The following is a 15,337-nucleotide window of genomic DNA, read 5'->3' on the forward strand; positions in this document are numbered from 1 at the left end:
ATTATGACACTGGCCGCCGGTACGCGCTGCTGTCAACAGTGGTTATAAGAATGTAACAATGTAACTCATTTGCGATACAAGCGGATCCGTTTCGTGTCTTCTTATGTTTGCGTAATGCTGTTCGGTGCACTGGAGTTATGAGAACGTATTTTTGCCTCCATGTTGACACGTCCGTCTGCACGCGCGGACACGCCTCGCTTGCTCCCTGGCTCACATAACAGCTTTATGCGCCTCTGGCCGCCCCTTTTCTTACCCCCGGGAAGGCTTCTTGTCTTATCACAGCGGAGTATTGTTTTGTCGCGCTAAAGAGGGAACCCTTTTTTTCCCGTTAACCGCGGTCGACCAGCACCAGCACCAGCCAGGGCCAGGCGGTGCAATCGACTGCCCGGGACTTTATCAGATAACGAGTACCCACTACTACTGCTTCCCACTACTACTTCTTCGTCTTCATGCGCACCCATGCTGGTTGCTGGTTCCCTTTTTTTGGTCTGTCGCATTAAATCACCTTTTCTTGATAACAATTTGTCGAAACGGCTCCAGCTCGCAGCTCCCGATTGCAATCAATCTCTGCGTGTGGTGTTTGCCCCCCCGGGGGAGAGCTGAAATGATGCTGACACAGGGAATAAACATGTTGGCAGGTTTTTGCTTCGATTTTCGTCCATTTTATGATCACTATCAACCACCTTTCAGTGTACCATCGGACCATCGGAGAATTGCGCCTGCCCATGTCATGTTTCTTGCTGAAGAGAGTTATAAATCGATCGTAACCCATTTTAATGCTGCAAGACACGAAATCGACGGCATTCGGGGACGGCGCTTTGCAGCATCAGCCTCGTTTCCCTTCTTGTCCTCCTCACGGCTTCGCCCAGATCGAAGTTAAGAAATCAAACCACGAAAACGGTTCGGTTCGATGCGACCGCTTCTTTCGCAGCATCAGTTGCGATGCCTTGCGCTTCCCTATCAGACCGTCGCACCGTTGATGCGAGGCCGTTGATGCCTGACACAATAAAGATTCCGCAAATGCCGACTCCTGCCGTGTTCCGCTTCCAAGAACTTGGCTGCACAGTCTCGGATCGGATCGGAACGCGGCGTCCCCTGACAGAACCTTCGCTAGACGGCGCGACGTGCATCGCGGCGGTACCGATCGACGATGGCGACGTGTTACGATATGATGTGTGCGCATCATGTTTTCGACATTTTATTGTTTCCTCTTGTTTCTTAGTTTGGGATCGCGGGAGTCTCCGGGAATGCGAGTGTTGCTTTTATGGTTCTTACGTGAGATCTAGCGATCCCGGGTGATCGGTTCGGATCGGATGCTTGTGGCCCGGTTTCCCTTTTCGCGGTTTTAGTTTCCTGCCTCTCGGTCCGCGATCCACCACCCGTGGTTCCTACAAATTTCAAATCGATTCGATACCTTCTTGACTTCCACCCCAAAACGGTTGAACTGTCCGGTGTGTGAGCGACGACTGACGGGGCCTGGGTGCCGCTAGTTCCGTTTTGCAAGTTTATGACTTCTTGCGGCAACAAGTCGGAGCCGCCGGTGTGTGCGCCGTAAATCAATGCCGACTCTAGGCTGTAGTTCATATTTTACGACCCCTGTTGTCGGCCCCGGGGAGGACTACGGATCTGGTCCCTTTTTTATGTCCGGAGGTGGGTTTTCGATATGTTTTTCGGCGAACCTTTTCCCCTTCTGGCCTTTTTATTTTTTGGGGGGAAGATTTCCGATGAAACATGATTTCAAAATACACAATTTGCTCCCTCAAAAATGGTTCTTTTCATTTCATTGCTTTCGGCATTTCTTTCTATGCTTCAGTTTCAGGTGACCGCCGGATTCGTGGTTCCCACCACACGGTAGTACAATTTGCCACGAAACTCTTCGCTCAAGCGTCAAGGGGTGTGCGAGATTACAAGATGCGACGGCGACGGCGACGGCGATCATTCATCCGTCCGTTTAGCACAATCCGTGAGGAAATTCGGGTTTGTCGATGACAATCTATGCTAATGGTTGGGATGTATTTTTGCTCACGTCGCATACGCGGCATCTGCAACCAGACGAAGGCGGTGCGACGCCTACGGACGCCTTATCTGCCATTTATACTTTTCAACGGAATATTAGCGGGAGGTGTTCCCGGTAAAGGTGACAAGGTTTCTCGAATCCGTCCGTCCATCCATCCATCCGTTCGTCGGTCCGTCTTCGGGTTGCAACTTTATCGTGCGTGGTGCGTTCGCTTGCTGTCTTTGCCGCCTAATGCGTGACCATTTATCGCACGGACGGTCTCACAGCTAAGATTAACTTCGCACCCCCGAAGCGGGCGGCCTACGGCTTTTTAGTTTCGCTTCGTGCCAAACCAGTGGGCTTAGCGCCGCACCGGCACCAGCACCAGCACCAGAAGGCGGAATCGTACTGAGTTGACTAATTGTTGAGCAAAGAGGGAAATCCTCCTGCCACTAATCGCTCCTGCGGCCATGGTCCTGTGCTGTAGTCCCGGAACAAGTGGCGGATCGGTGGCTGGCTAATCAACCACATGTCGCGTTGGTCATGGTCAGGGGAAGTAACATGATCCAGCAAAAGCAATTAGGAGCTGCGTGCGTGCGTGTTTAGTGGTGAAGCGTATGGAATGGATTTTAAAAATAACAAACAAGTGGGACTGCTTCTAAACGTCATTGGAGATGACGAGTGGTTAGCTGAGAGGGGCGTCGGGGACTTAAACAACCCGGTGGAGTTGGAAAATACTGTTTTTTGATAAAATTTTCTGTGTCTTTTCACGTACCATTTCTTATTTAAAGTTTCTTAAGACTGGTGCTTTGTTTGACAAGCACTGTTCGGTGCTTTTCATGCTATTCATGCTGCTTTTTTCCTTTTCTTGCTACCCCATTCGCTAACAGATTATTGTATTCTTGTTCGAAAATTATATTTTTGATTATATATTTTGTCTAATTGTCTAATTTGTTCTTATGTCTGCATTTCTGAATCATAAAATATTCTATTTCAAGGATTAATTGCTGTTTCTTCGATATGCATAATTTAGGCATTTAGTAGAGAACGTTCGTCATATTAGTTTATTTTGTTAGTGTTTCGCTTTTCTATCAAAATTATTATCCTGGATCTTATATTATGATTTTATTATCCTGGATCTTATATTATGGCAACAAGCATTTTTCAGGCTTTAATAAATTCCTTTCACTTTCTTAAAAGTTTTTTTCCTTCCTTCCTATATACATACGACTGCAACATAAAAATAAAGTAGATAATGTAATGCAGATTGGAGCAATAAAATGCAATTAATGTGTTTGAAATATGGGTATGGGTCATTTAACTTGCAAAATTAGCCATCTATCTTGCAAAACCTATCAAAACACTCGCACACAATGCCAATGACAACAGCACCGAGTACCGAGTGAACGCCGATTGACTCCCGACCGACACATAAATCACAATCTGTTACAATTAAGAACAATGAATCTGGCCATCGAACCTCTGACCATCGCGATAATGTTTACGCACGAGTTCTTCCGGCTCCACCGTAGCGGTAGCGATAGGGGGTAGAAGAGGAACAAACAAAACAGAAAAGCTTCATCCGGCAGTCCGCCAGAGTATCCGGTATCAGGGAGAAGGCGAAACAGTTACGCGACAACAGACAGTGGCAAGACCAGTGCGCCCGGAGTTGATAGAGCTCCGGAGATGCTCACCAAGCCGGTTGTAACGCGAACCTACCGTCACCCGTCTTCCGCGATACGAATGCTACCCGCTTGGATCGCGGTTCGCGATGAAATCTCTTTTAGGTGCGTTTGCTACGCCAAGTAACAAGACACCAGGCGGCGCATTCGCAGCTCGCCTACTCTGTTACTTTCGTTCCGCCTCCTCGGATCCGTTCGTTCGTTGAATGAAATGTCGTATGCATTGCAGAACGGGCAATTTGTACTAGCAAAGCCGAGAGCACCGAGGGCCCGATGAAAGCCAACAGATCGGCAAATTTATGCGATCGAGCTCACCGATCATCGATGCCCGAGCCAGCTCGTCCGCCCGCCCGCCCGTGCAACGAACCGCGGCCAGTTGGGGTCGATTGCTCAGAATGCTAATGATGCGTTGCGAATGCATTTGTCACAGTGCGAGAGACGCACGAAGAACGCGCTGGCTCCTGTAGCTTCGGCTTATCGTTACGGATCAACGACGATACATTGCTCCGTCCCCTTACACGCCGCCGTAGCGAATTGTTGGCGAACGCTACGAAGCTACGGAACGCGGCATAGAACACATGCAATAGACCGGGCAGAATAATTGTCGCTCGGTCGCTGCTGCTGGAACAACGTATTATGGTAATGGAACATGGATACAGTCATCCGTGATAGAAAGTAGAAGCGAGTAATTTATAGCGAGGCGACAACGGCATTAAACCATGGACATAACAACTATTTCCATGGCGAAACGTGCTAGCTCAACAACATTTATCACTTGAGCCACGAGAAGAAAGGGATGCCAACGAGCTTATCTTGTAACTTTCTCCTCCTAGATACTGCATTTAATTTCAGCGAGCACGATCAGCTGGAATCATGCTGTGGTGTGCGATCGACCAGCATTCCTTCAAATGGAATTCCCTCGTTACTCACTCACTCGCCGGCACGCGATAGAGTGCAGCGTGCTTTTTGCTAAGCATAATTGTTCCATAGGCCTGCATAGGAAAACTATTTAGACTTGCGTTTCTCGAAGGCCCGACACTTGGCTGTTCCTTTCACTTCACATTAAGACCTTTTCTTCGCCATGATCTTTTCGTGCTTGCAATGCAAACCGAAAACCAATACGACCAACGGTCAACGGTGCGCTAAAAAAGGATTTTATGACCACGAGCGCACCCTTAAGCTTGATGAGTTTTATTGTTGCACCGCTACAACCGTAAATGGTTTTTTTTTCTCTACCCGCCCGGCATCGGTCTCTCATCATCACCGCTCGACGTCCGACCGCTGACGATCGATTGATAAGGACAAGGATTTTCCACAGCCTGGCGACCAATCCGGGTGTCGTTTGGTTCGGTTTCTTTCAGGCATAAATCCGCATAATGAGTTTTATGTGTAGAGACGAGCGAGCACACGACGTCACCCCCGTCAGTTGCAGGGGCCTAAACCATGTCTGTCCGTCCATCCGTCCATCCGTCCGTCTAGCCATCTTGGCGGAACGAAATGCAGTTCTCTTGTATGGAAAGCGACGGAACATGCATCACTTTACGGCCCTTCCCGGTTGCCAGCCGTGTCTAATGGCGCACTGTGTCTACCTCAAATGTCGAATGTTTCCTAATGGGCTGATCCTGAGCCAATGGACTTTCTGTGGAGGAGAAGTTGCTGGAATCCAAACCACAAAGCCAGACATTAGAGGCCAGACTCGTCGTGACACTCGTAGACTCGCGGAAGGCGCGTCAACAATTCATCAATCAATCGCAACCAAAAGGTGTGCATATCCGGGACGCGAGCACGGAGTTGCCAGCCAGCGATCGTTGCACCCCAAGAAGTGGCAGCGTGCATTAGCCTCTCTACTCTCTAGGGAACGAGCGAGGATCCATGCCGGGGGGAATGCTCTCATAGAGAGATCATGGCATGCGTCGTTCGGGCCACCAAATGCCTGGTACCAGCTGGTTTGTCCCCAGGCCCCCGGGAATGCGGTCGCTTCCTATTACAGCGCGCCGCGCTTAGCCTGGCTTGTTCGATCTAATTGGCTTGTAACCAGCTTCTGGAGCTGCTGGTCCACGCCGCTGGCGGTGGTGGTGCTGGTGGTGCATTGTGTTCTCCATCTGCATTCTTCTTCGCGGTCCGCTCCAGACCTCGGGGAGTTTATGTTGTTTGGAAATCGCTTACCGGCCACCACGCGGGGTATTTGACAAATAAAGCAATGTGTAAAAGGGTTCCGCTGTGCACTGAGCGAACCCCGGGGTTACAAGATGCCAGAGAAGGCACACATGCGTCACCAGATACCCAGAGGAGACAACGCGGAGAATGCGTTGTCTGTGTTGCTGGTTACAGGGTTCAGCGTTGTGTTCATGCTTTTGATTGCCAGCGCTGGTTGGCCGTGCTCCTTCGCGAGCTGTTCTGCTCCTAGACGGTTGACTTGTACTCTTCAATCCGTAAACAGCCGCAAGTCGGAACGAAGGAATTACAAATAGAGCCGGCCCGGGCTCGAGCTCGGGCTTATTTGCTGTTTCCGTGCCAATGATCTCTCTACGCTACTACGCTTCCTTCCTTCCTTCTTCCTGTTCGTACAATGTCGTCTTGTCGTGGACTGGAGTGTACTACGCGCGTTTGTTGTTGTTGCGCATCGCGATCGGATCGCGAGTACGAACCGCGCAGCAGTACAACAAATGAACATCAATTAAGATCGTCGATCGGTCCAGTGGCATCATTGACAGATGGCATGGTTTAATCGATTATGTTTAGCCGCCAGCACCACGACCACCGCCATGCACCATGGCGAGCCGACGATGAACATGTCTGATCGTTCCGGTGTGATCATTCCGAGGTGCCGATAAATCCTTCTTTCACATGCACTGCTCTGTGACTACCGGTTCTAGGGTCATTGCATGGCGGCAAGACGGCAGCATTGAGATGGTGCAGGGGATCATGTTTCACGAGTTCCAGCGTCTTTCCTCTTTTCGGTCCGCTGTCAGTGGGTCGGATTAGTGGAAAAGGGGTTTTTGTAATAGCTCGCGATGAGTTGACTGCGCTTCCAGCCTACGGACAGGCTAGACGCATCTGCTATCCGCTAGAGAGAAGAAAGAGAAGCTTTGTGTTGAGGAGCTGTAGACAGACTCCACACAAAACTGTAGCCAGAAGTAGCAGTTGCAGTAGCGAGCGTTCGGGAGCTAACCATTACCGCTTGACCGTCACGAGGGTATCATCTGTCGGATTGAATTAGCGTCGCTGAAAGACGATTGTAACATGTCAATCACTGCCCGTCGGACTCAGTTTCATTCATGATCGATGTTGAATGTGTTGTGTAAGCTTCTAGGATCTTGTATTTTATATAAATCCACATTAACTTCTATCCGTTGCTTTCAACAACAAATCAGTTTGTTCTGCTTGCTCCGGGCTTAGTTGTGGACCCTCGATATTCGAATAGAACTAACAGCAGGCAAGCTGCTGACTGCAGTAGAATCCGAATGAAAAAAATAAATTTTAAACCCACCGCTCGCTGATTCGTTACGCATCTTCCTGCCATCTTCCGCACAACAGCACGATCTCCTCCCAGAAGGATTCCTAGAGGGCGTCCCATTCACGGTCGCATATTACCATGTGTTGAACAATATTTTATGTTTTCGCGGCCATAATTCCCCTCTCGAGGGAACCCTTTTGTTCCTGTCTGAATGGGGATTATTGTGCAGCGCATCGTTGCCTGTTGATGCGTTAATTCCCATTCCCATTAAGCATTTGTTGATGCACCATCCGACTTTGCTTCCTTGCGAGACATCGGTATTGTGTGTGTGTGTCTGGCGGTGCCTTACACGTGAATCAAGACTAACATCACACAGTGCAACCCATCGCAATGCGTCCTTGGAGATGAATCAACCAAGTGGTATTCGTGTTCCAGCGTTCTTTTTCCATTTTTTTATTGCTCACCCGTAATAAAATCTGGGAAGGGTTAGGGTAAAGGAAAATGTCCAGGTGGCCTGTCCATATACCCTCCACGAAACCTGATCGTCGGCTAGAGTTGTTGCTTCATGCTAGAAGATGTGTTGGGGGAATGAGTTGCTTGCTGCCTTCAAGAAGCTGTTGCTGTTGCTGCCTCTGGCCATAGAGGTTATAAGTTACAAGCGTAAGCAGGGACAATGGAAACCCGAAGCAAATCACGTGCTCGCATGACGACGGAAATACTTATGGCTCATCATTTGACTCTTGATTAATAAAATGTCCGAATATTTTTTACCAACTTCACAATCTTGCGAAATGTGTTAAATGAACCAAAGGAGATGGAAATTAATTAAGGCAAAAAACCATTTCTGTCTTGTTTCTGGAGTTGTTTGTATCTTTTGTTGCTTTTGCCCGCCATAAAATCCAACCTTACCGTACGTTACCGTAGCTGATAATTGGACCAATTTAACAAAATCCGCCGCTTCTTTGCCCGAGGAAGACAAAAAAGGAAACACAAGAAACACACAGCGAGATTGGTTAATCAAGAACAACGACAATAACTGTCCCAGCAGGGCACAAACTTAATCCTTGCCATTCATTAATGCCATGTCCAAAAACCGAACCATCCACGCCACGCACACAATAACAGTCATTATGCTCAAGAGCTCATATTTCCGATGGTTTATGATGAACGATGTTGATCGAATTCGCATTATTATGATCAAGTATATAATTTCCTGTTTCTCATGAGCCCACGATGCGGCTGCGGATTCACTCCATGACCTATCGTCGGGATCTGAACCGTCCCAATTGCGAAATGTGTGTTCTTCGTCTTCCGCGTGCCCCGCGTTGTCGATACCGTCCAAGGATCAAAGGCAATGGCGGCTGTAAGGCTCGTTAATTATAGAGTCGTACTAGCTGGAACGGAGCGGAATTGAGCGAGCGAGTAGTTTATGTTTGCTCGCACAGCTCGCAGAATCTCGCAAAACATGGCGCACAACAGGGTGTCCCCCTCTGCTTGCGCTAGCAGTGTAAGTATGTGAATATTAATCCTGTGGCGCTGCTAAGTAATGGAATGACGACGCGCATACGGATAAGCAGCCAGTGGTCTGCGTCGCGGCTTACGGGATACGTGGAAGGGTAATCATATGCTAAGCCGCCTGGACGGAGGACGAAAAATTGACAAACTCTTCTGCAGCGTTCGACAGCTTTCAAATGACTGTCCGGGCGGTCATGGCCACGGTTTGGCAAAAAACACAACGATAAAAAGCGATGAAAAATGGTACGCTATCGAGCGGCAGCTGCCCGGGAGATTTCACCGGATTGAGTTGGATTCACGATGCGTTTCTGCGTTCGGAATGCATTAAAATGTTAATACCAACCTCCGCGAGATCGCAAGAACGAGTGCCGTTGGCGAAAATGTGGCGAACCATTTGTTCAGCCTAAAATCTTAAATATTAACAACCGGCGCGGAATGCAAAATAGAGAATCGCAAATTATGAATATTGATTAAAAATTATGGAGCGCCGATCGATTCTTAAAGCTAGCTCAGCGAGCTAGATGATTCGGGGGGCCAGGCTACCTATGCGAGCAACAAAGCGGAATAACTTTATTTTCATTTCTACGCTAGCCAACAACAAGGCAGAGGCAAAAAAATGGACTCCTAATCGATGCCTAACCCCTGGGACTAGCCGGTTATCCAAATCGATAGTATCTCAATCGTTCAATCGAGAAAGATCGTTAAATAATCCGTTAAATTATGCCAAACCTACAAAGCCAGTGTGACCACTTGTGCGCCCGACGCGATCGCGATCTAAATTAACGAACGCATGGCTGGCGATTCATGCTGGTGCCAGTGACATGCCTAATGTTGGGGAGATGTGTTTTTTTAGTGTTTGGAAATTGTTGCTTTCTGAAAGCAACGCATCCCGAGCTGGGCGTGTCTAGCTGGGTGTCACCTGGGCCACCTCACTAAAAATAGCGAAGGCAACACACCTGCATGCCATATTCAAGGTTAAAATATTGAACCGAGAGGAGGACTTTCATGCTAGAAGTAGGACTGCACCGGTTTGGCTTCGTGTTTATCGATTCCGGCACTAGTATTTCTATCATCGGTATGGATACTGTAGGGAAAGCGATAATTAAAATGTACATTACGACTCTGTGTGTACGGTGCAGCTTACTGCAGTTGGCAACCATGTGTCCGGCTAGCTACGATATACGCCGCTATCAATATTATTCATGTTGCTTTGATCACTTTATGCACTTAAGGGGGGGCTTTGGTTATTTCGGGTCCAAAAAAGGCTTATTTTTGACGATTTTTAGTGAAAAAACCCTTCAACTTAATTCATTTAAGTGAATGTCATATTAAACTATAGCTTTTCAAGAATATATGGTTCTATTTTGGGGAAGTTTTGATCAAAATTACGTTCATGGCATCCAATCTAGAAAGGCAAGTTTGCAAAAAAGTACTTTTTTCGGTGCCCATCATAGCAACATGCCTGGTCATCAGAAATATACAAATGAATATTCTTTTGTTAGATTATAAGTTTATCCAGGTAGCCCCGTCGAGTTTTTGTTGAATTTCTCATTTTTCAATTTTTGGCAGATTTTTGAAGTTAAAAAAGCGATGCTTTTTTCGAAATTGCGTCAAACAATGAGCTTTACATAATTCAAAAAATTGTTTAAAAAAAGGTATCAACAATTTTTACAAAATCTCGACGGGGCTACCTGGAAAATAGTATAAAGATTAAGTGTTCAAAATTTCAAATCAATCGGTCCAGTAGTTTTTATGCTACGATGGGCACCAACTTTGAAAACGTAGGTTTTGGGAATCGCTATTCAAAGTTGCGAGATGCATCGAGCCTTGTATGAAAGGCGGATTTTCAAAAATCCATATCTTTGTCAGTTTTGCTTCGATTGATCCCAAAGTTTCACACAATACTCTTACAAGGATAAGCACTCATAAAAAAATATAAAAAGTAAATGCGAAGAATTAAAATAAAATACCAAAGCCCCCCCTTAACAACATGTCGAACAGTGTGATGACTGCGATGCCGAATTATTAAAATTAATAGAGAAAAAACTGAATTAATCAAGTAATTACTAAATTACTCAGAATATATTTATTGACCGTTTATAACTAAACCACAACCATGCAACGAAAGTTGGAGTAATATTGTTCAATAATAGAAACTGCTAGGATTATGTAAAAAATACTTATAACTAACACATTATAAGAGATTAATGAAGCTTAAAACGTAATAATGACAATGAAAGAGGGTAATACTAATTTTCTCTTTCACAATTTAACTCAAAGTAATGTTTTATAATGCATTCACATATTCAAGTGATAAACGTGTGACTGCAAATAATGATTTAGGCTAGCTCTATCATTAAGCTACTTACCTTATGTCTAGTGTCGTGCCGGATACAGGGAAGCCGATGAATCACACAATCGATGCTCGAGAAAAGCCCCAACGGTGCTGCTAGTCATCCGTTAGGCACGCGATGCATCACACCCCCAAGGCGCCACCGTCTGTGTCTGATTCGCATGAGTCAACGGCATGTTACGAATTCATGAACGTGTCCTGACCTATACGGCGTGAGTTCCCGGGTGACACGAATCTTTCCATGTCTCCACGAGATATCTTAATGAAATCCCAAAAATGATTCAACACGATAAAACGTTCACCGGAGATTCTTTTTATTTTATCAATCGCTTTTAACGCTTAGTGGCCCCCCGGAACCTCGGAGGCGATGGCGAGCTAAAGAGTGATCATCGCCGGAGGTGATGAGGTCGTAAATATCTGCAAATATGACCGCCGGCCGGTTTGACGAGACCACCTTGGCTAGCGAATCATCAGAGAGCATATAATAGGTTACCCCGGGGCTGCCGCATATGCATGCGAGCGATGGCCATTGACGAGAGGGGACACAACCAGTTCATCTTCGTGTGTGTTCTCCTGTCGCATTGCGTCAAATAAGAAGGAGTAAGGGTTCGGTCGGCGGAGGATTATTATTAAAAACCATGTTTACGGTTTGGATGCCTCTGAGTGAAGCCGAAACAAAGCAAATCCTGGCGCGGAATAGCAGAAGCAATCATAAATCTGCTAACACATCTAGTTGGCGTAATTTATCGGCTAGAAGTTAGTGTGAAACGAGGAGCCAAGCGGATGCCATAACAGTGTCACCGGGCAGCAGATTAATGCTGGTCCACGTTGACGATAGACCTCCGGCCCCCGTTTCGATGGTGTTAATGGTGGCCATGTTGGTCGAGGAAAATTCTTAAATTTTAATAATGCTAACCACATCGGCGCTTCATCGATCAAAGCGGGCTGGACTGTCGCTAAAAGCATTGTGCACGTCTCATGCCCACTCCTAGACCGAGGTGTCGCCAGACATCGTTTTGGGAAGCCAATTCTGCCGCTGGCAGGAGCGTTCGCAGATCCATAAATCACTCACCGCTAAACACCACATAATCGCGCTGAAATGTCAAAAGCGACGAGCATCTGGTTTTAATTTCGAAATTTCGTCGGTATCGACGCAGCATCCATCGGGAGAAGGGTGATGGCGGTACAAGCGAGTTCGGCAATCGGTATTCTTTTGTATTTGACTGATTTTCGACGCGGCACCAACCAACTAGGGAGCGAACGCATGACGTGTTTGGAGGAATTTATGCGCCTCGGTTCTTCCTCTCGTTTCATTAAACCATTTCGCACCCCAAAAACCGGTCCAGGGTGCTATTGTTTCGTGAGTCACGACGTGACGCCCGTTTAGGAGAACGGCGCAAGCTGCCACAGCTGATGCGCAAGATTGCAATGGAGAGAACGGTGCACAGACATGATTTAACTGCTACAAACCGGAACAAAGCGATACAGCTGCTGAGTTCCGGTTTGGATTTTTTTTTTTGCCAATATGATGGCAGCCATCTGTGGCGAAAGGATTGGGGTTTGAAGTTGTCGCGCTACTCGACTCGACTCGCCACTCGACATGAATTCGGGTTTGTTAGATCCGGAAAAGAAGGATTTAACTGTACCGCCGGAGGGTCGAGTTGTGGGAAAAACAAGTTCTAAACCTCCATCTTCCGCAACAAAATAGTTAAGAGTGTGCGCTTCAAAATGGGAAAACCTATTGGAATTGTTATTAAATCGGTTGCACAAGGTGTACAATATGTGTGCATTTAATAAATTTATTTTTTTTACATTAGTTTCGACCTATGATTTCTGTTAATGATCACTCAAATCTATCTTCAAAATTTGCTGAAGTCAGCAAAGCTTATTATGACGATGGATCGAGTCGAGAAACGATGAGCCTAATGATCAAACGATCAGCGAAGTGGTCCGAAAACAGCACAGGATGTGAAAATGAATTTAAAGCAATCAACATGCATCTGCGAACTACACACACGAACCCGGGAACGAAAGGTGCTAAGTACAACAATAAACTAATTTATCGGAAACATGCAAGTAAGTTGCAAGCCGACTCGTTACTTGTGAATTAGTTTCGTCAATTTATGCTCGGTGTGGGCTATAAAACAAATGCTGGAAGACTATGCGATTAGTTAACGGAACCTCGCACGTAACGGTTAATCAGCTGGTTGACTAGAATATCTAGCGAGTGTGAAGCAAGGGAGGGAATTGAAAAACGAAATATTCTAACACTATGATTGATGATTTGCAGGTATACAAATATTCGAATATTACTTTTTTCTTTACACAAACACAAACATTTGTTCTGCATTTGTGCATGTGGATGATGTCGAGGCGATTGTAGATTAATAATTGATCAAAACTAATGTACGTAGAATTGTTTGCTTGCATGAAGCAAACAACCAAAGTAACCGTGAGGTCGGTGAGACTTACCGTAACATGTTTAGCCTTAACCCACCACGCTGTCAAACGCAACAACCTTGCTTGGCGTTGGCCAGCAAAACGGAAACTTCCAAAGCTCCAATGGTAACCGCGACCCACCATGGCCAGAACACTTTCGCTCACCTCGCTCGCCACCTATTACGAAATCGTGGCGATAATGCCGAGCTCGCGTAACGCGCATTTCAATGTCACCAGCGGCCGTTGCAGCGCCGTGTGCAGACTGGCCGGGTGTCCGTGCCGCGGGTATGTTACGCGCCAGCGACAATGATGCACCAACGAGTGAAACCTGAAGCCCCAGCAAACAGCAGTTTGTGTTTCGGACGTTTGGTACGTTGTTTCTGCATCCTACTAGCTCGACTGCTCCAGTCCCCTCCCCTCCCACCTAGGTCACGTATAGTCATCAGTCGCCGTCTTACCTTCGAGGGCACCAGGGGTGGACACTTTTCTCTTTTAACTCCCCACGCCAATGTCACGCGAGCACCGCCGAGAGTGCACTTTGTGTTTGTGACTCATTTTGGGCCCTTGTGCTCGGAAGCTATAAAGTTAAGGGTAATGCGGCATGCATTTAAACAAAAGAAACATTTCGCCAAACCAACGCGCGTGTGTCGTCGCCTTTGAGTGCGCGATATGATTTATGGCGACAAACCACGTAACAACCGCGTTCTTCCCAGTACGACGGAAGACGGACGGAAACACTTAATTTTGCTGTTCACCAACAGCCCCGGTCAAAAAGTCGTTAATGTTCCCGTGCATCGAGTACTTCCTCCGATGGAATCAGAATCGAACCACTACAGTACAGCACCAGCACGGGGAAGGCTGGTAAAAGACGCCACCGTTTCCTTATCAAGCAGAACCTTTTGCCCATTATCGGTATAATGGTGGCCGCGAGAGCCTTTCTGTCAGCTGCATACAAATCCATCTCGAACACGGTACGGCTTAAGAAAGAACAAATGATGAGCTGTCGTCATGACCCGAAATGTATTTTTAACGAACTCGACATTATTGACAAACTCTCATCTCCCCGGGCACAGCGATGATAAGCGGCATTGGGGTCTAGCATTGGTCCACATCGGTCACTTCCGAGTCACGGTTCGAGGTCAACGGCTTACAGAGGGCTACGGGATTTTTGTTGGGTCCTGTCACCGAGACTGTGCAATGAATCATTTAACAGCCCGGGGTTGGTTGGTTTTCGAACAGCAGACTACCATCGATGGTAATTAATGGATTCTTGCACGAAAATGGCAGGTACCGAGGAAGAAACCATTGGTTATTCGAGTGGCGAAATGGTTTTCTTTGCGTCAGTTCGGAAGAGATAGGAAAGGAAATCCGTTCGATGGTCATTAAATCTGTAAACCACACCACGTTTTCGCTCGAAGGAGTGATAAATGGATACCATTTCGGAATATTTTTGGGTTTAAGTGCTGGATAATTTTAGAGTATCCCCTTCCTGTTGGGTCGGTTGGGTTGGTGGACCCCCATTAACCACCAAACAGGGCTATTTGGCGCCAAATAGACCGACGAATCATCGAATAGCTGCCCCTGATTTAAATGCCTCTTTTTATTTTCGTTCGATGAGTTCGTGTCGAAGTTTCAAATAATCAACCCGCTTTATCGACGTCCCGATTAAGTTCCTGGATTTAATGTCTACTGGACACCGTTTGTCGCACAGGACGGTGTTCGATTCGTTATCTCATTATTGCGTATTTGATGTTTCTGTACATCGACTGACGCATACTATTGCCCTGTGTGAAGCATAGCCATGCTATTCGCCGACACAATCAAACTAAAACTGGACTTGCCTGCCGGCCCTGCCACTAGTGTGTTTGGTCACAATCGATTAATGTGTGCGACAA

The 15,337-nt window shown here is 46.8% G+C and overlaps 1 protein-coding gene across 3 annotated transcripts in view; it reads left to right on the forward strand.

Moving 5' to 3' along the window:
- LOC125950800 (phospholipid phosphatase 1-like) overlaps window positions 1–15,337 on the forward strand; it is a 33,274-nt gene that overhangs the window by 9,919 nt on the left and 8,018 nt on the right. The window contains exon 1 of one of the 3 annotated variants that reach the window (XM_049679113.1): window positions 12,889–13,079. The exons of the other annotated variants lie outside the window; for them this stretch is intronic. Coding sequence (XP_049535070.1) covers window positions 12,920–13,079 — 160 coding nt within the window. The 5' untranslated portion in view covers window positions 12,889–12,919. Of the gene's footprint in view, window positions 1–12,888; window positions 13,080–15,337 lie in introns of those variants that run through there. 3 annotated transcript variants of the gene reach the window in all.

The sequence above is a fragment of the Anopheles darlingi genome, chromosome 2 (genome assembly GCF_943734745.1).
Source record: "Anopheles darlingi chromosome 2, idAnoDarlMG_H_01, whole genome shotgun sequence".
Taxonomy (NCBI): Eukaryota; Metazoa; Arthropoda; class Insecta; order Diptera; family Culicidae; genus Anopheles; species Anopheles darlingi.